The sequence below is a fragment of the Salmo salar genome, chromosome 01 (assembly GCF_965601325.2).
Source record: "Salmo salar chromosome 01, fSalSal1, whole genome shotgun sequence".
NCBI classification, from domain to species: Eukaryota; Metazoa; Chordata; class Actinopteri; order Salmoniformes; family Salmonidae; genus Salmo; species Salmo salar.
The window spans coordinates 142,344,618-142,364,059 of NC_138291.1; the positions used below are offsets into that span (position 1 = coordinate 142,344,618).

At 41.8% G+C, this 19,442-nt stretch overlaps 1 protein-coding gene across 4 annotated transcripts in view; it reads right to left on the reverse strand.

The window, feature by feature from the left end:
* Positions 1-19,442, reverse strand: part of rai14 (retinoic acid induced 14) — a 42,733-nt gene that overhangs the window by 17,127 nt on the left and 6,164 nt on the right. For all 4 annotated transcript variants that reach the window (XM_082955286.1, XM_082955284.1, XM_082955285.1 and 1 more), the window contains exons 3-5: positions 7,392-7,522; positions 4,305-4,393; positions 3,633-3,697 (exon numbers count right to left, since the gene is read on the reverse strand). In XM_082955286.1, the coding sequence (XP_082811412.1) occupies positions 3,633-3,697; positions 4,305-4,393; positions 7,392-7,522 (285 nt within the window). The remainder of the gene's footprint in view (positions 1-3,632; positions 3,698-4,304; positions 4,394-7,391; positions 7,523-19,442) is intronic.

The following is a 19,442-nucleotide window of genomic DNA, read 5'->3' on the forward strand; positions in this document are numbered from 1 at the left end:
GCTATTTTAGATTTAGTTTTAGTCTTCGTCACATTTTAGTCATTTCATCCATTGTTAGTTTCAGTTATGAGTCGACTAAAACTCTTTTAGTCTAGTTGTAGTCATAGCCATTTTAGTCACATAATAGTCAGTGTATGTTTTTCTTCTATTAAATAATTAATATTTAGGCTACCTCCAACTTCCATCATGTGCACATTCAGATAGTAAGTGTAGTTGGACAAGGCTATCTCCTCATATATCTTAGCTGGCAACATTGATATTGTGGCAGAGTGTAACCAAAGGCAGCCATAATTAATCATACAGTGCATTCGGAAAGTATTCAGACCCCTTGACTCCCCCCCTCCCCCCATTTTGTTACGCTACAGCCTTATTTTAAAATGGATAAAATACAAAATAAATCCCCAATCTACACACAATAAAACAGCTTTTTAGAATTTTTTGCAAATTTATAATAAATTAAAAAAACAGAAATACCTTATTTACATAAGTATTCAGACGCTTTGCTATGAGACTCGAAATTGAGGTCAGGTGCATCCTGTTTCCAACTTGATTGGAGTCGACCTGTGTTAATTTCAATTGCTTGGACATGGTTTGGAAAGGCACACATACCTGTCTATATAAGGTCCCAAAGTTGACAGTGCATGTCAGAGCAGAAACCAAGCCATAAGGTTAAAGGAATTGTATCGAGGAACAGATGTGGGGAAGGGTACCAAAAAGTTCCTGCAGCATTGAAGGTCCCCAAGAACACAGTGGCCTCCATCATTCTTAAATTGAACAAGTTTGGAACCACCAAGACTCTTCCTAGAGCTGGATGCCTGGCCAAAACAGAGCAATCAGGGGAGAAGGGCCTTGGTCAGGGTGGTGACCAAGAACCCAGTGGTCACTCTGACAGAGCTCCGGAGTTCCTCTGTGGAGATGGAAGAACCTTCCAGAAGGACAAGCATCTCTGCAGCACTCCACCAATCAGGCCTTTATGGTAGAGTGGCCAGGCGAAAGCCACTCCTCAGTAAAAGGCACATGACAGCCCGCTTGGAGTTTGCCAAAAGGCAACTAAAGGACTAAGACCCTGAGAAACAAGATTCTCTGGTCTGATGAAACCAAGATTGAACTCTTTGGCCTGAATGCCAAGCTTCACGTCTGGAGGAAACCTGGCACCATCCCCATGGTGAAGCATGGTGGTGGCAGCATCATGCTGTGGGGATGTTTTTCAGCGGCAGGGACTGGGAGACTAGTCAGGATCGAGGGAAAGATGAACGGAGCAAAGTACAGAGAGATCCTTGATGAAAACTTACTCCAGAGCGCTCAGGACCTCAGACTGGGGCGAAGGTTCCCCTTCCAACAGGCCAACGACCCTAAGCACACAGCCAAGGCAACGCAGGAGTGGCTTCATCACAAGTCTCTGAATATCCTTGAGTGCCCCAGCCAGAGCCCGGACTTGAACCCGATCAAACATCCCTAGAGAGACCTGAAAAAAGCTATGCAGTGACGCTCCCCATCCAACCTGACAGAGCTTGAGAGAATCTGCAGAGAAGAATGGGAAAAACTCCACAAATGCAGGTGTGCCAAGCTTGTAGCATCATATCCAAGAAGATTTGAAGCTGTAATCGCTGACGAAGGTGCTTCAACAAAGGGTTGAGTAAAGGGTCTGAATACTTGTGTAAATTTGCAAACATTTCTAAAAACGCTTTGTCATTATGGGGTATTGTATGTAGATTGATGAGGGGAAAAAACGATTTAATCCATTTTAGAATAAGGCTGTAACGTAACAAAATGTTGAAAAAGTCAAGGGGTCTGAATACTTTCCGAATGCCTTGGCTACAGGTTAAACAATTTCCAGCTCAGATTTTCTCCCCATCATGGGCTCCTGAGTGGCGCAGCGGTCTATGGTTTTCCTTGAAAATGGGAGAATTTGAGCTTTACAAAAATGCCAGAAGTATTACTGCACTCCTAATATTCAACAAATATAATTTGTTTTTCACTATAGGAAAAAAGCTAACTCAAATAGCATTTGCGGACCATGGTGTAAGAGCGGCAACACAGATTAGAGAAAAACAGAGCACATGGGAAAATAGAGCTTCTGATGTAATCAAGGCAAAAATAGCCTACATTAAAGTAAGAGAGAGAGAGTAAACATTGTTTCTAGTTGAGGTTAGTTACAAGTCAAGTGTGCTGGCTTTGCATCAGTTCAATAGTGTGACTGAATTGACCGCTTGGGAGCTGTGTGGGAGAGCGGGGCAGACCAGTTCAATCAGACCGCCCAACTGAAAGATGTCAACTCTGCCAATGAGAGGATTGCATGAAATATTCTGCTGCATGCTTAGAATTGGACAAAACAGATGAAAAGTATCTTCATGTCAAATTAAAAATGTCCATTAGTCTGACATGGAATTCTCATCACATTTTTGAAGACTAAAATGAAAAGTAATTTGTAATAGTTATAGCTTCTTCCCAGGGCATCAAGTCTCGTTATTGTCATAGTTTTAGTCAGGAAAAATAGGTTGTTTTGCAGAGTATTTTTCATCATAGTTATTGTTGACGAAATGAACACTGACTCGCAGATCATATTACAGTAAGTCAGCCATTCTGATTAATGGCCAAGTATTATCTTGTATGCACACTGTGGTGTAGGCTTGAGTCGGACAGCTTCATAAAATCACATTTTACATACACAATTATGACATGTTTAAAGATACTGACTAACAACAGTTCATGCACGCAGAAAACCCTGAACTACAACAGGACTTAAACAAGCTATCCACTGTTACTTGTTGATTTCCACAAGCTCCCGCAGATGCATTAACAGACGTTTATTGTGTGGACGTATGCACGGCTGAACTGAGGTCATATCAAAGTTGTGTGAAGGATAGAGAGGTCGTGGGTTAGGTCAGCAGATGCACTAGGACAGACCGAGGAACCTCCAGACAGAACACAACCAGATATGACACACCTCTCACCACAAGACATTACAGTCAGTCAGTGAACCCATCTTCACAATGGTCAGAGAGACCCTTTTTTTAAAATTGGGATTCAACGAAAAGCACAACTGTTTTAGCTCGCTTGCATACAAATGACCCATACATAAGGGTGATAATAACATATCAATGTGTCACGACTTCCACCGATGGTGGTTCCTCTCCTTGTTCGGCGGTGCTCGGCGTCGCCGGCCTACTAGCCATCACCGATCCATTTTTCTTTTTTTCCGTTGGTTTTGTCTTTGGTTCATGCACACCTGGTTTTCATTTGCTTTAATTTCTGTGTGTATATTTACCCGTTTCCCCGCTTAGGTTTGTGCGGGATTATCTTCATGTTGCTCGTGGAGGCTTTCCTCAGTTTATTCACGTGTGTTTGTTATAGTAAGGAGCATTGGTTTATTCTCCTTCTCCTTCCGTGAGTAACTGTTAGTTCTCATTGTCTTGGGCGTTGTTTTTTGGGGTGATTGTGATTGTACCGTTTTTTTGGACTTGCCTGTTAAAAGAAACGCTACATTGACATCTCTGCTCTCCTGCGCTTGACTCCTTACCTACCTTCAGAACGAAGCTATAACACAATGGCTTCATCCGATACAGCCAGTGAGAGAGTTATCGGTCAGCATTTACATTTGCAGTTTCATTCATTCAGTAGCTCCATCTTACCTGTATAAGCTTTTTGGCACACTCCTGATGGTTGTTTTTGGCAGCGAGGTGTAAAGCACTAAAACCTGAGGGGGGGGGGGAAAAATACATCCAGGTGAGATATCTTCCGTTGCAGCTTCAGTTGAATTCAACTCCCTGCTGGTCTCAAGTCTATATCTGTAACCACTAGCAGTAGAATCATACTTGAGAAAAGTTTCTGGGCAGATTAGGTCTATAGGTGAATGTTCACCTACACTATGTTCTGGAGATATTCACATGTTATGTAAGTAGCTCTGCCTTGAATTATTAATCTGGATCTTTGGGCAGGCACAGTACAAAAAGGTATGTCAGGGGTCCCAATTCAGCCGTGTGGGGGGGGGGGGCAAAACATAGTTATAAATAATTTGTAGACTACAAATTGACTGCAAGAATCCAAAACAGATTTAGTATTTAACAAGTAAAGAATCATTTCAAACCTTGATTACGTTGGGATACGATCACATATACCTTTCTATTTATGCGTGGGAATACTTGGGAACATATTTTAAATCACTTTAAAATGATTTCCTGGTGATTTGACAGTCTTATGTCCAACACCGGAAATGATTTACAAAAAAAAACATTGCTCAGAAAACTCATGGTGCCAAATAACAATCACCTATTGGGGAACCCTGAGGAATGCAGTCCACTAACCTGAGGTGTCTATGACTGATGTGTCCACTCCATGGGCCAGGATGACTGCCAGACAATCAGTTTGACCACGGGTGGCAGCCACATGGAGACTGTACGAGGAGAGACAGGACATCGAGATGATCAGTCTAACACAGTGGAATGGTACAGTGGAGATTAAACATGTCATTGGAGGAATAAACAGAAAATACAGCAATCAAATTGTGAAGAAAATAAATACTACAATTCCCTACACAAAAAGCAAACAAAAGGTCAACAACACTACAATTCAATCTTCACCAATGTGATCTGTCAATATGATTATCACTGGCCAGATCTGCTTCTTGAAGTTGGAAACATCAAAAGAAGGTTAAGTGGCAAGGTGACTTTTGAATTCGGTGCTACGGAATGTGGTGTTAGAACAGGGTGAGTGCATTGCTGTGGATCAATGAGCTCTGCTCTAGGCAATCAAGCCGACTCAGAGCTAACACACACACACACACACACACACACACACACACACACACACACACACACACACACGGCCTCTAGCACCATTTAACTCAAGAACATGACAACAGAACAATTACCACTGCTATAGAGGATGTCTTCCTCAAAACGATGAAAACAAAATGTTGAAGAAGGAAAGCGCAGAGCAGGTTCCAGATTCCAAGCATTCTGGTGCACTTCTTCCGAATTACTTTGACTGATCCAAGGATGTGTGAAAGAAATATTGAAGTAGTCAGACTGAGTAATTAATCCAAGTGTGTTTGCACCTGTTTATAAATCAGTTCTGCTGTGAAACGTTGTGATTTTAATTGGAAGAGATAACGAGACCATTTCTTTCACATAGTTTTTTGGAAGAACACAGATTTTTTGTAATGAACATGGATGATCTAATACTGGAACATTTAGATAAGCAAGTGTTTAGATAAGTTAAGTGTCCAGACTATTTAATAGAGCTTACGCAGTGTATCTGCTGAAATGAATTACCCTCAGAATGGAAAGGCATTAATCAAACACACTTGCCTGACTAACATGTTTGATATGCCTGGCACAGCCTGATATGTCTGTTCCATTTCTAATGAATGTTTAATTAAGCATTCTCCAACAGCTTCCACAGTGAGCCCACATTTCAACACCAATTACACTTCCTCGGGACATCAATTGCAAGGTCAATAAATTATTATTCATTTCTGATAACAAGCACAAGTGGAAGGGCACAATTTAACTCCTAGAAAACGATATTATCAATATTAATTTAAGACAATGACTTGCAATTACTCGTCATGTAATGAACTGAATTAGTTGCATTTTCCTAATGAATCAGACTACATAGGACACACACACATAAACAGAGTTATCACGTGATTATCTGTGTGTGTGTTTTGCAATAATAATAATAATAATAATAATAATAATAATAATAATGAGAGATGTCGTGCTTTCAGACACCAGCAGTTTCCACCCATTCCAGTCATTATGCACAAATTAGAAGTCTCCAGTATCTCCATGGCGACACTGGCTGTTTGGGTATGCCATGCCAGTCAGTGTGTGTCCTTCTGGGAAACCTTGGAAGGTCAGATATGTAAACAATGGTGTCTTTGTATGAGTGACATTAAAAACACATATGTAGCCTGATAGTTACATATCGCAATATGATACTATATATATATATATATATATATATATATAGTATTATATATATATGGTTTTTGTTTCTGTAGTCGGCTGTACCTGCGCCAAAACTCTGGTAGTTTTCATCCTATAGCTTGTTCTCCATCTTCCTTTTAAATAGTGAGCCAACATGTTTTCAGCCCTTTTATTTCCCGGACTGATCAAAACTCATTCTTTCTCTTGTCTCTCTGCAGCAGATATACAGTGAGCAATATTTTTGGAACATCAAATCGCAATAAAATCACAGTTTCCGATTCGTAATACATATAGAATCGTGAGAATCGCAATACATATCGTATCGGCAACTAAGTATGGTGATAATATCGTATCGTGAGGTCCCTGGCAATTCCCAGCCCTAATTGTGTGGCTGGCTGGTGTGTGCAAATCTCCCTCAAAGTAAATTACTAAATATATTTAGGTCAGTGGTGTCATCTTTCACTGGTCTCTGGAGGTGGTGCTCTGTCTACAACTGTCAGAAAGAGGTCAAACATTAACACTGTCCCTCCGCATTATCTGGTCCAGCTAGGAAGTGGGAGCATGGCTGTCAAGTCCATTCAGAGCCTATAGAAATCAGGACAATATCAGGACACAATCACGCTTTGTGGTATTTGGGAGATTGTTAAACACAAAAGGAGACCATGCCCTACTCTATACAATTGGAATTATATTATGTTCAATAGGCTATCAATGAAAGGCCATAGATTCTCACAGGTTTGTACACATGGAAAGAGAGAAGGGCACAGGAATGGCTTTCCCAAAACAGTGCGTGGGGTGCATTTTATGAATCATTAGCTCACCAATTTAATCATTTCCCCATCATGAGTAACAAAAGATGGCATTTAGACTTTAGCACATATTCATTATGGAATAGGAGGAAGGGCAAAGCTAAACAGGAGGAAGAAAGGAGATATATGATGACAGTGATGCTGGTACAGATATAATTACATCTCTATGGTGCTATAGTTAGCAATTCATTGTCAGGGTGCAGTTCATTCAGAACCAGTGATTTGCATTACTTTCTTTAACTTTCTCTAACCATGATAATACCTCAACCTTATCTGGCTCCACATGACTTATTCCCTCCTTCAACAGGGTATCTAGGGCAGTTCAGTTCAGTAGCATCTCCATTAGTGACAGGGGCTATGGCTTATTGAGTCAAACAGTTGCCTGGGGCCGATTCCATCGTTATCAACTATTGTAGGATGTGTCATCATAGAACTGTGGGGGAATAGCCACGTACTGCAACTTCTATTCTGCACTGAAACAGTATCAGTATTGGAGTTTTAGATGGTCTGGGGAAGATGAGCAAATATGTAATTGATTCAAACAATAAACAGACTATATTCATATTCCAAATTGTCCTTTAATTCAGTTTGCAAAACCCACCTCCTAAATCTCCAAGCTGTCCCAATTCCCTCAACCCTCGATACTCACGCTGACTTTCCCTCATTGTCCAGTTTGACCGCGCTGGCTCCTTTCTTGGTGAGGAGAGAGGCCACCTTCTCCACCTCGCCGTGTTCCACAGCTACCAGGAGGCGCTCATCATTTTTGCTCCATTCGTGGGCCTGAGGAGGGAGAGAACGAAACAACGTCACAGAGGCTAATGCTTCTCATTCACAGAGTAGAATGTACCTACTACCCTCCCACTACTCTTCCAAATCCTGTGTGGCAAAAACCACAGTTCCTTACCCATTGTAGACAATTAGCATAAAAGATAAGAGAAGTCATAGCGGTTGGTTGGTTTTACTCCACAGTGAACCTAGCTAAACACAATTCAGCCTGTGAACGCGGCCAGCCGTGTCTCTCTGGTAACCTCAAATCTAGGTGATAATCCCATTTAGACTTAATCCTTAAATAGGGAACTCCCCATTACATAACCTGATGAACACAGTTCCATTATAGCTTAAAGGCATTAGGGTAGCTTATGGGCATTAGACAAGCTGCACCAGGAGGTTGTTTCAACACCATTAACAGAAGATTGTTTCACTTTTAACACGTTGTTTTGGCCACGATAACGTGATGACCGTGGCTGTATTGCGTGACACTCATTCTGTTCGAAAACCTTAGGCCTATCCCATGTTTTCTTGCCTGAGACCACGTGATCATATTACTGTGAAAACACAATGCCTAGGGGAGCCAGCTTCCCTCTGCTCCTAAACCATGAAATCAATTGCTCAAATAAATGCTTGTCTGCAGAGATTTACAAGGGCATTCATTTTACCAGAGCCCAGGGGCCTCATTTATCAACCGTGCACACGTTCCTAACACAATTCTGGCGTACATGGAGATTCTAGATTTGCGTGCGCAACAAATAATTGAAATTTACCAAACTGTCGCTTTCAACATATACGCATGTTTTCATTGATAAATCAGAGGCATATTATATTTCTGCGTTCGCGTTACAAACCCCGCCTGGGAAAACGCCCTCCATTCGCCTTTTATGGTAACATAAATCCCCTCATTGGCTGTATGATTTGAAAATGTTAGAACTGGGTCATGACAGTTTCTGAAGCGCTTTGTCAAATTTGATCTTTTTTCAAGAAATTAGCGAGTAACATTGATTAGCAGCGACTGCCAAACACTGGCCGTGAATTTTGCGAAATGAACTGTCTATTGAACACTTTAAAAGTAAATGCTACAGTGCACACGTTAAACAAAATATTGAACAACAATTCGCATATCTAAATTTACTAAATAAAATAAAAAACTAAATAAAAAGCCCCCTCAAAAACTATTCAGCAATAAATGATTGTGTTTCTATGTCCTGACTTGGTATAGGTTCTGAGATTAAACAGGATATTATGTTGCGCAGACTCGAGCTCCTATCGCACAGCAATACTGTACCCTAGCCATACTGTCATAGACTCACGGTCTTTACTTTCGAGCATGGTTGACTATTGAATGAGCGATTGATAAATGGTAGCCTACTAATTGTTGTGTATAAACCAGTCATATGAGAAAAGGATACATGCCCTGCAATATGATTATGATTTAGGCCTATATAATAAAAGTAAAATAAATAGACTATATTATGCGACATTGCTATGCGATCTTCTTACCAACAGAAAATGCACCCGTTTTATCATTAGGCCTACTCTAATGTTTTATTAGCCTACCATTATTATAATTCCCGTGCATGAAAAACCTCTATTTCCAACTAAATACAAATATTTGCTTGCAATACAATTGATAAACCACTAGAAGTCGTGCGTAAGCATGGTTTGAGAAGTGCGTGGAAATACGCACACTTTCCCGTCAAGTTCAACATTGATAAATACGAATCTTTGCGGGAAAACCAGCGCACGAAAGGTTTAGGGTATGTTTTTGTGCGCATGCACCATTGATAAATGAGGCCACAGGAATGGTTGAAATGTCCCGAAAGTGACTAATGTCCCAAAACAGGGAGGATTGTTTTTCTAACTCAGCCGCAGTCCATTTTCACAACGAATTGCCCTCATTTGTAATCCTGACTGACTGTCAAGACGTACAGGGCTCCAGTCTGACCTCATAGTAGGTCACTGGCTGGCCAGGCCACACTGACTCTGCCCTACCCTGCCTGGCATGCTCATATGCTCGATGATAGCAACTATCCACCCATTCATTTCCATCTTTTTGGAGGGTTAAGGCACTGGCTTAACTGTTAGGATGATGGGAGGCTCAGTCTGGAACGAGTATCCATTCTCTCCGCACTTGTGTGCACACACGCAGAGACAGAGAGAGAAGGAAAAGTAAGGTGACGTGAGTAGAGTGGGAACTCAAAGTTAACTCTACATGCAAGAGGAGGACTATCCATCAGTCTGACAGTCCGCCTCTGTAACAGGGAGAAAAATAACACAGAGAACCCCCCCCAGTCAAGATTCTTTACCACTCCCTCCCACACCAAAAACAAACCGGACCAATGCTTTGTGACTGACTCATGTACTCAGCTTTACGTGCTGCTCTGAAGGAAACTGTCTGGCCTGGTAGGTAGTATTAATTCTGTTTTTATTTGAGGGCCATCCGACAATAGAAGTGTCATCAAAAGTCAAGATGTCTATCAGACATCAGTATGTGGACGGTAGGAGATGATGCTTATTCCATGGTGTCCTTTCCGAAGCCATTTCAAAGCCAGGTTTACGTTGAAGCTATGTTATTAGTTCTTATGGGTTCTACCTGACACCGCCACGTGAGCAGAGGAAGGGGACCTGTTGAAGAGACCTGCGACCTCAGGTATGCATAGATGAGCTGCAGAAAGAGCAGAGGGGTCAGACACTCCTCTACTCCATCACTATTTTGGGAATGTTGTAACAGAAGCCAGCTCACAGACAGTCCGGGAATACCAAACCTTACCCTACCCAACACCGGCAAGATGCACTGTTCTGATCTGGTACACACAGCAGGGTATGACATATTCATCATCTATGAACTCAGCTCACACACACAACTTTCCACATAAAAAAAATACTATATATATATATATATATATATAAATTAATAAATACTGTAGTGTTTTTGCGGACTTTACTGTAGTATTCACTGTAAACTCTTTGCAGAATCTAAAGTCTACACTTAACTATAGTCTAAATATGGCATTAAAAGAAAACTGTAGTATATACACTATAGTAATTAATGTAGTGCTTTTGTGGACTGTAGTATACTGTAGTGTTTTTGCAGACATTTCTGTAGTCTTGACTGAAGTGATTTTGTTTTATTATCTTTTACATAGAAGTGGAAGCTTTCTCCTTGAAGAAACCTACTGGAGAACTACTAAAAGAGCAAATGTTCCATAACCTGTAGGTAGGACTGGGGTCTGGACGGATAGTTCAGAGCTTCAGCTCTTCTCTATAACCTGTAGGTAGGACTGGGGTCTGAACGGATAGTTCAGAGCTTCAGCTCTTCTCTATAACCTGTAGGTAGGACTGGGGTCTGGACGGATAGTTCAGAGCTTCAGCTCTTCTCTATAACCTGTAGGTAGGACTGGGGTCTGAACGGATAGTTCAGAGCTTCAGCTCTTCTCTATAACCTGTAGGTAGGACTGGGGTCTGAACGGATAGTTCAGAGCTTCAGCTCTTCTCTATAACCTGTAGGTAGGACTGGGGTCTGGACGGATAGTTCAGAGCTTCAGCTCTTCTCTATAACCTGTAGGTAGGACTGGGGTCTGGACGGATAGTTCAGAGCTTCAGCTCTTCTCTATAACCTGTAGGTAGGACTGGGGTCTGGACGGATAGTTCAGAGCTTCAGCTCTTCTCTATAACCTGTAGGTAGGACTGGGGTCTGAACGGATAGTTCAGAGCTTCAGCTCTTCTCTATAACCTGTAGGGAACATAATATATGGTCTATACTTGTCATGTACTGTAGGTTTCCCACTTATTGGGTGGCACAAATTGCGATATTGGGGGAGGGGAATGGGAAGGTTATACGCAAATTAATACTGTAGTATTTATTATAGTTTACAAAAGTGTAGTGTTTTTGCGGACTATACTGTTTTTGTGGACATTACTGTACTATTTACTGCAGCGATTTTTTTTTTCTTCGGATAATACTGTAGTATTTACTATAGTATTTTACAACATTCTATATATAGTAAGTACTACACATGATCGAGGGATACTACAGTGTGTAGTATAGTATTCTATAGTCTACAACAGTTTAGTATAGAATTATGTAGTAAGTACTGTAGTATTTTTTCACGTGGGTAAGTGGACAAATATGTAAAACAAATCTGAAAACCTCCATGTAATTGGTTTCCAACTTTCCATACATGGTAATAGAGGGCATTTGGATTCAGCCAACTGGTTTTCTATGAGCAATTCAAACTGAAAGCATATCTTACAGTATTAGATAACACAAGCCTAGTGGTAGCAATTAGTGAACACATGTTTCTTCCCTGTAGAACTCTAGCACCTAAATAGTGAAGGGGTTATACTGTTAGGATGATCTGACGTTAGTGTTGTATGGTAGATTATTCCTCTTATAAACATCAAGCTCAGGACCTGTGCTGGCAGACTACAGTCATCTCATTGGAAGGCCATTGCTGTGATCTATAGATAATGAACTGAAACGTGACATACTGTATACACTCAGTGGCCAGTTTGTTAGGTACACCCATCTACACTAGTACCGGGCCAGACCCCCTTTTCTTCCATAACAGCCAAAATTTTTCGTGCCATGGAAACGTTGCTCAATTGGTATCAAGGGACCTAATGTGTGCCGGGAAAACATTCTCCACACTATTAGACCACTGCCACTAGCCTGTACAGGTGACACCAGGCAGGATGGGTCCATGGACTCATGCTGTTTACGCCAAATCCTGACTCTGCCATCAGCATGACGCAACAGGAAATGGGATTCGTCGAACCAGGCAATGTTTTCCCACTCCTCAATTGTCCAGTGTTGGTGATCGCGTGCCCACTGAAGCCGCTTCTTCTTGTTTTTAGCTGATAGGAGTGGATCCTGGCGTGGTCGTCTGCTGCAATAGCCCATCCGTGACAGGGATCGCCGAGTTGTGCGTACCGAGATGCCGTTCTGCACATCACTGATGTACTGTGCCGTTATTTGGCCCGCCTGTTCGCTTGCACGATTCTTGCCATTCTCCTTCGGGCCTCTCTCCTCAATGAGCTATTTTCGTCCACAGGACTGCCACTGTTTGGATGTTTTGTGTTTGTCGCATCATTCTCGGTAAACCCTAGACTATGACCTGTGTGAAAAGCCCAGGAGGCCAGTCGTCTGAGGTACTGGAACCGGCGCGCCTGGCACAGACGATAATACCCCACTCAAAGTCGCTTAGGTCACTAGTTTTGTCCATTCGAACGTTCAACTGAACAGTAACTGAAAACCTTGATGCCCGTCTGCCTGCTTTATATAACAAGCCACGTGACTGTGTGTATAACGTCTGGGGGAAAAAAATACCCTTTGAAGGCTCCTACAGATGTCAAATATTACATATTGTGCACTGTAGGAATAGAAAAAAGGTACATTGTCAAAACAACATTTCTAGTATTATGTCCTCATGAAAATGACTGTATACTGCATGAATTTGTCCATGGGATATGATTGAACAGTGGTGCTTACTGCTTACAGTGCTTTGTTTATAAATTGATTCATCCCTTTCTGTTGTAGCGCTACCTGAGCCGTGCTGGTGGAGGACTTGGTGACCTGCAGTTTCTACACAGCAGGGGCCAGGGGAAAGTAGAGCAGTGAAGTCAGCCCTGATATATACTGTAGAGGGCCCGGTGTGGCTGCTGGCTGCTAAAGTCTCTGTCACTATTTTTGGTATGCAGCGTAATGAGACACGGCTCTGCAAGAGATTTGGGAATAGCCAGTGTTATTCCAGTCGGCTAGGCTATCTACAGGCAGCTAGCTGAGGGGAAGGAAAAAGTCAAGCTGTAAAATGCAGCAGCTCATCACATGCAATCTCCTGGTCATTGAATCTCTAAAACAGTCAGGGGTGAAAGCAAGGCGCTACAGTCCAGTACGGCGTGCCGGCAAAATAAATAGTGGGGGTACGCCGTACCGGTAAAACCTGGGCCGATCACAATAACTAAAACAAAATATCAAGAAAACTGTAGGCTATTACACGACTTTTTATCATAACCGCATGTCAGAAAAATGTGCGAATGGACTTGAAAATGGGCAGTGGTGGAAAAAGTACTCAATTGTCATACTTGAGTAAAAGTATAGATACCTTAATAAAAAGTTACTCAAGTAAAAGTGAAAGTCACCCAGTAAAATACTACTTGAGTAAAAGTCAAAGTATTTGGTTTTAAATATACTTAAGTATCAAAAGTAAAAGTATGAATCATTTCAAATTCTTTATATTAAGCAAAGCGGACAGCACCATGTTCTTATTTCTTTTTTAAATGTACGGATAGCCAGGGGCACACTCCAACACTCAGACATTATTTACAAAAGATGCATTTCTGTTTACGGAGTCTGCCAGAACATAGGCAGTAGGGATGACCATGTGTTCTCTTGATAAGTGCATGTTCTGCTAAGCATTCAAAATGTAAGGAGTACTTTGGGTTGTCAGGGAAAATGTATGGAGTAAAAAGTACAATATGTTCATTAGTAATGTAGTGAAGTAAAAATAAGAGTTGTCAAAAATATAAATAGTAAAGTAAAGTACAGACACCCAAAAAACGACTTAAGTAAAGTAGTACTTTAAAGTATTTTTACACCACTGAAAATGGGTGGTACAGCCTACGCTCTAAAATGCGATGTGGTTCCACGAGAACTGACATTTTGCCAAGGCAGGGATGAGTGGCCGACACTGAGCCATGTGCAGACAACAGTGGACGCATTAATTCTGGCCTAATGACAATCGCCAAATGTCATGACACTTTTTGGTGTTGTGTGTAACGGGTTGTGTTCAAGACACAATAAAAAGTAATACATTTTAAAGTTAAAATTACAAATCTTTACGACTAGGCCCACAGAGATCCTCGTGAATTAATAGGGATTCTATATGTAATTCTATAATTAGGCTTATAAATTGTTTCTGGTGCAAGCATTGCACACCTGTATTTGGGAAGTTTCTCCCATTCTTCTCTGCAGATCCTCTCAATCTCTGTCAGGTTGGATGGGGAGCGTCGCTGCACAGCTATTTTCAGGTCTCTCCAGAGATGTTTGATCGAGTTCATGTCCGGGCTCTGGCCGGGCCACTCAAGGACATTCAGAGACTTGTCCCGAAGTCACTCCTGCGTTGTATTTCACTGTGTGCTAAAGGTCGTTGTCCTATTGGAAGGTGAACCTTCGCCCCAGTCTGAGGTCCTGAGCGCTCTGGAGCAGGTTTTCATCAAGGATTTCTCTGTACTTTGCTCCATTCATCTTTGCCTTGATCCTGACCCGATTGCTCAGTTTGGCCGGGCGGCCAGCTCTAGGAAGAGTCTTGGTGGTTCCAAACTTCTTCCATTTAAGAATGATGGAGGCCACTGTGTTCTTGGGGACCTTCAAAGCTCCAGACATGTTTTTTGGTACCCTTCCCCAGATCTGTGCCTCAACACAATCTTGTCTCGGAGCTCTATGGACAATTCCTTCGACCTCATGGTTTGGTTTTTGCTCTGACATGCACTGTCAATTGTGGGACCTTATAGACAGGTGTGTGCCTTTCCAAATCATGTCCAATCAATTGAATTTACCACAGGTGGACTCCAATAAAGTGATAGAAACATCTCAAGGATGGTCAGTGGAAACAGGATACACCTGAGCTTTATTCCAAGTCTCATAGCAAAGGGTCTGAATACTTATGTAAATAAGGTATCCGTTTTTATTTTTAATATATTTGCACAAAAAAAATCAAAATACCTGGTTTAGCTTTGTCATTGTGGAGTATTGTGTGTAGATTGCTGAGGATTATAATTTTTTTTAAATCCATTTTAGAATAAGGCTGTAACGTAACAGAATGTGGAAAAAGTCAAGTGGTGTGAATACTTTCTGAAGGCACTGTACATATATATTTATATTCTGGACTCTGACATTGCTCATTCTGATATTTCTTAATTTTTATTTTTTGGATTTGTGTATTGTTTTGTATTGTCAGGTATTACTGCACTGTTGAAGCAAGAAATATCAGCATTTCGCTGCACCTGCGGTAACATCTGCGAAATATGTGTACGCGACCAAAAAAAAAGTGATTTGAAGTTACAGACAGTCAGTAACAAACACCTTGGTAGTGCAGTAAGGGAGTGAGCCAGACAAAGATAGTCAGTAAAAGTCAGTCAGTGTATAGTACAGTAAGGGAGTGAGCCAGCCAGCCAGATAGAGAGACCATAGCGGCTACAGCAAGAATGTGCAGGAGGGTAAACAGGGATTACAGATTAATACAGAGACATAGTGCAGCTACTTTAAAATGGTGGCAGTCCTGCTCTGGTCTGTTCTGTTCTCCAACACCATTAAAAACCACTCACTCTGCACTTCTGACAGACTGGGGTCAAAGTCCACATTACTTTCCTGACTATTAGGCCTACACTCCAGCTGGATTTCACATGTCGACTAGCCTTATTCACATTTAGTAAATAAGTCTATCATAAAGTTGTTGATTGGAGCCTGCAAAAACATTTCACGGTTTCAAAGAGAAGTTTCACTGCAGTTCCAAACCACATCCACAGTTCCCAGTTCTCTTTCATTTGAACCCAGATGATGTCTGTGGAACTGTGGTTGCACCAGCATTACTTCAACTGCAGTAGAACGGAGAAGATAACAAAACATGGAAATACTGCCGTGCTCTAGAAGAACTAACCAAACAGAACACTGAACAATATCGCGTGACTGTACGGTGTAGTGCGATAGATGAAACAGACACACAGGAGGCGGGATATTGCTGCAGTGGACTGTGAATGCCTTACCATTGCATTTGACAGATCTACAGTAGTGGACTAAGTGGAGCGGAATGCAATGCTCAAATTTCAAAGGGAGTGACATTCCATGGAATGGATCAAATTCAAAACCACTGTAATATGGGCGTGGCTGGATGCTGTGCCTCTGATAAAACTGCCATAAAACACACAACAGTAATCCCCCCCCCCCCCTCCCCATCAAGGAAATGTGATAATAGTGCTTGCAAATGCTAGATAATAGTAATACACGCTTACTTATATAATACACCCACTCACCACACTAAAATGTGTATGTATCAGCCCTTGCACATAAGTCATGCGAGGCACGAGACTCCTCCCTGCTGCAGATTTTCACTCAAAAACTAAATGTAGAGCAATAGCTAAGTCGGCATACTGTATCCGGGCTGAATCAGCCCCCTCCCAAAGCATGGAAACACTAGCTACAGATTAGGCCACTGTCCATCAGTAGAAGTACATGGATCACATTAGTGAAGACATGGACCGGCTTGGGCTGGAATATGCTCTTTTGTCAAACGTGGAGACAGATGATCAGATTGAGTGAGGGGTTGGAGGAAGTTGCGATGTACTCAAACTAATGCAAAAGTGAAAGAGTAAACAATTGAACAGATTTCCACTTGGATTTGGATGCGTATAAAACTAAACCATGACTTGCTACATCCCTTCATAAACCCAGAGCTGAAAGAAATATTGTGTAAAATGGCCCAGTGGCTACCGGCTGGTCTGGGGTCTCTCGAGTCAGGGCCAGGCCCTGTAAAAACAGGAAACACTTAAAATGACCTGGAGGGGCTTGTGCAGCTAAATGACCATCAGGGTAAAGAAAGACATGGGACAAACATAACCACCCTCTTCGAAGAGTAAACATTCAGCCCTTATCTCTAACAGGTCTTCCTCAGGGGAACGAGAGGGGCGGGAACAGTTGTCCTCTGAGTAGTGTTCCGAAAATCTGAGTAATGTTCCAAAATCAACTAATGAAACCTTTTCACAAAACTGTATCAATATTGTTCGGTTTGATCTAATGCAGGATAGGTGGGCCTCATTTGGAAGTTTGTACTGTATCAAGCTACACACCTGCAATATTTCTAATTTGGGATTTTCAACAAATTTGATTGTTTCATCTGCCTATGAAACTAGCACCATGATAGTCTCCCAAGCTAAACCCCAGGGTACAGACAGCGTGTAACAGTATGGTGTCAGCCCATAGGCAGGTTAAACATGTACCATCTCCTATACAATAGGCCAGTCAAACCTGTGAAAAGCATGAACTCTGCTCCCTAAATCGCTACACAATGGTCTCTGTTCATAGCCTGGCAGCAGGATAGCACACTGATAGAGAAACTACTCCCTTATGGGCACATTACATGCAAAATAGACCGTCTTTGCCATGAATTACCTTGACAGTATTTTTTTTTTAAAGGTTATTATTGTAATGTTCCTGAGCAAGTTTTCCTCCGAACACCCCTATCCCCGATGAGTCCGGTTACAGTATGGTGTACAGGGGGACTACTTTATGTAAGGGCTGTGAACCTCACCAGACCTGCCGGTCAAAAAACCCAACAGGTGAACCCCCTGTCAATACTCTCTCTGAGACATATCTCAACAAAGAAGGCTTGTTGTCAAACCGGATAGTATCACTTTAAATACTAATCCCCATGGCGAATATCAAAACGAGTTTTGAATGGAACAGATATGGACAATTGCATCATAACTGAGCAAAAGCATTTTTCTAACCAGCATGGAGAATTCAAAGAAAATAGACATGAATTAGGTGAAAATAAAATGTTCACATCAAATGTTATTCCAAAATCTGTTCTAGACTCGAGTCCACTTCCTGTTCTCTGAGGCCCCATGTCTCCAATAGAAAAAATAAACCCAGACTGCAAAGTTGTAATTCCTTCAGCTACACTCAACGTATTTGTTTAATTTTAGCCACTTTCTATTAGGAAGAAGGAAATGTCTACATCAGAAGACTGCCCCCTCAGCCGGATAGTCAGGTCACTGCTTAAAACAAACTGTTGATCCTCTTACCAATGTTGCCATAATAACAATTACGCTTAAAGCTGAATTTGCTAATTCATTCCAAAAGATTGAGTGGTGCCTGTCAACTAAATCTGTAGTGCAGAACTTATTTAGCCACAGGTCATGCAAGCACCTTGGTCCCCTAACTGTACCAACGATCCTAACTGTGCCACTCCCATTACAGTAGGCAACTGGGCCAACATCATAAACACACAGCAAATGAAGCTCACTGGGTCACACCAGCTTAGCAGCACAGCGGTCCCTGGTGATAGCAGGGCTCTTTACTGGATAGCAGATATGAAGCATGCATAGGAGGACTTACTGCAGAAACAAACTACATAAGACCTACTGAGAATTGCAGATGCAGCATTTCTGGAATCTGCTTGAGTGTCCCACTCAACAAAGAGGAGGCCATCTTGCAAAGCTCTATCCCGGAAGCAATTTCCTGAGGGCAAAAGTACACTTAGACCATAATCTGCAGCCCAAATCGTATAAATAGATTTGACCTGGGGGGGGTTATGGAGATTGTGAGAGGGAAAATCTAGGTAAAAGACACCAAGACCCCAGTAAACCATGTGATTACGAGTGTATGTTAAGCTCAACATGAAAAAATAAATACTGTGAAACAAGGCATGTACTTTCTACACAATAGTCAAGTATATGGGGTGTTCTGTTCTGGATTGCCATCCGAATACACTTTTCCATATGTAGACTTGTTCTCATTCCAATGCTCACAGTTGTGTCACTCAGCCAGCTTCTGGTATTCTCTCTATACTGTTACCGTGCCAACTATTCAAGGATTACTTCTCCACACAATAAGAGCAATGTACTGTAAAAGTATACCTGCTTCCTCTGGTATTCTCACTATCGTGCACTGTACTACCATACCGGGTCTGGTCTGAAGGACTTCCACTACGGCCTGCTGGTGAAATCATCAGCCTAGATTTACATGGAGACCACTTAGTGCAGACAGACAGCAACTGTAAAAGTCACTCTCTCTTTCTCTTCTCTGGACCCCCAAGGACAGCCAAAACCCACGAGCCATGATTTCAATGTTTGGTTTATGGAGCAAGTTTTACACCGGAGCGCAAACTTGCTACAGGCAATACGGTTTGTTTCTCAGGCTCAGCAAAGA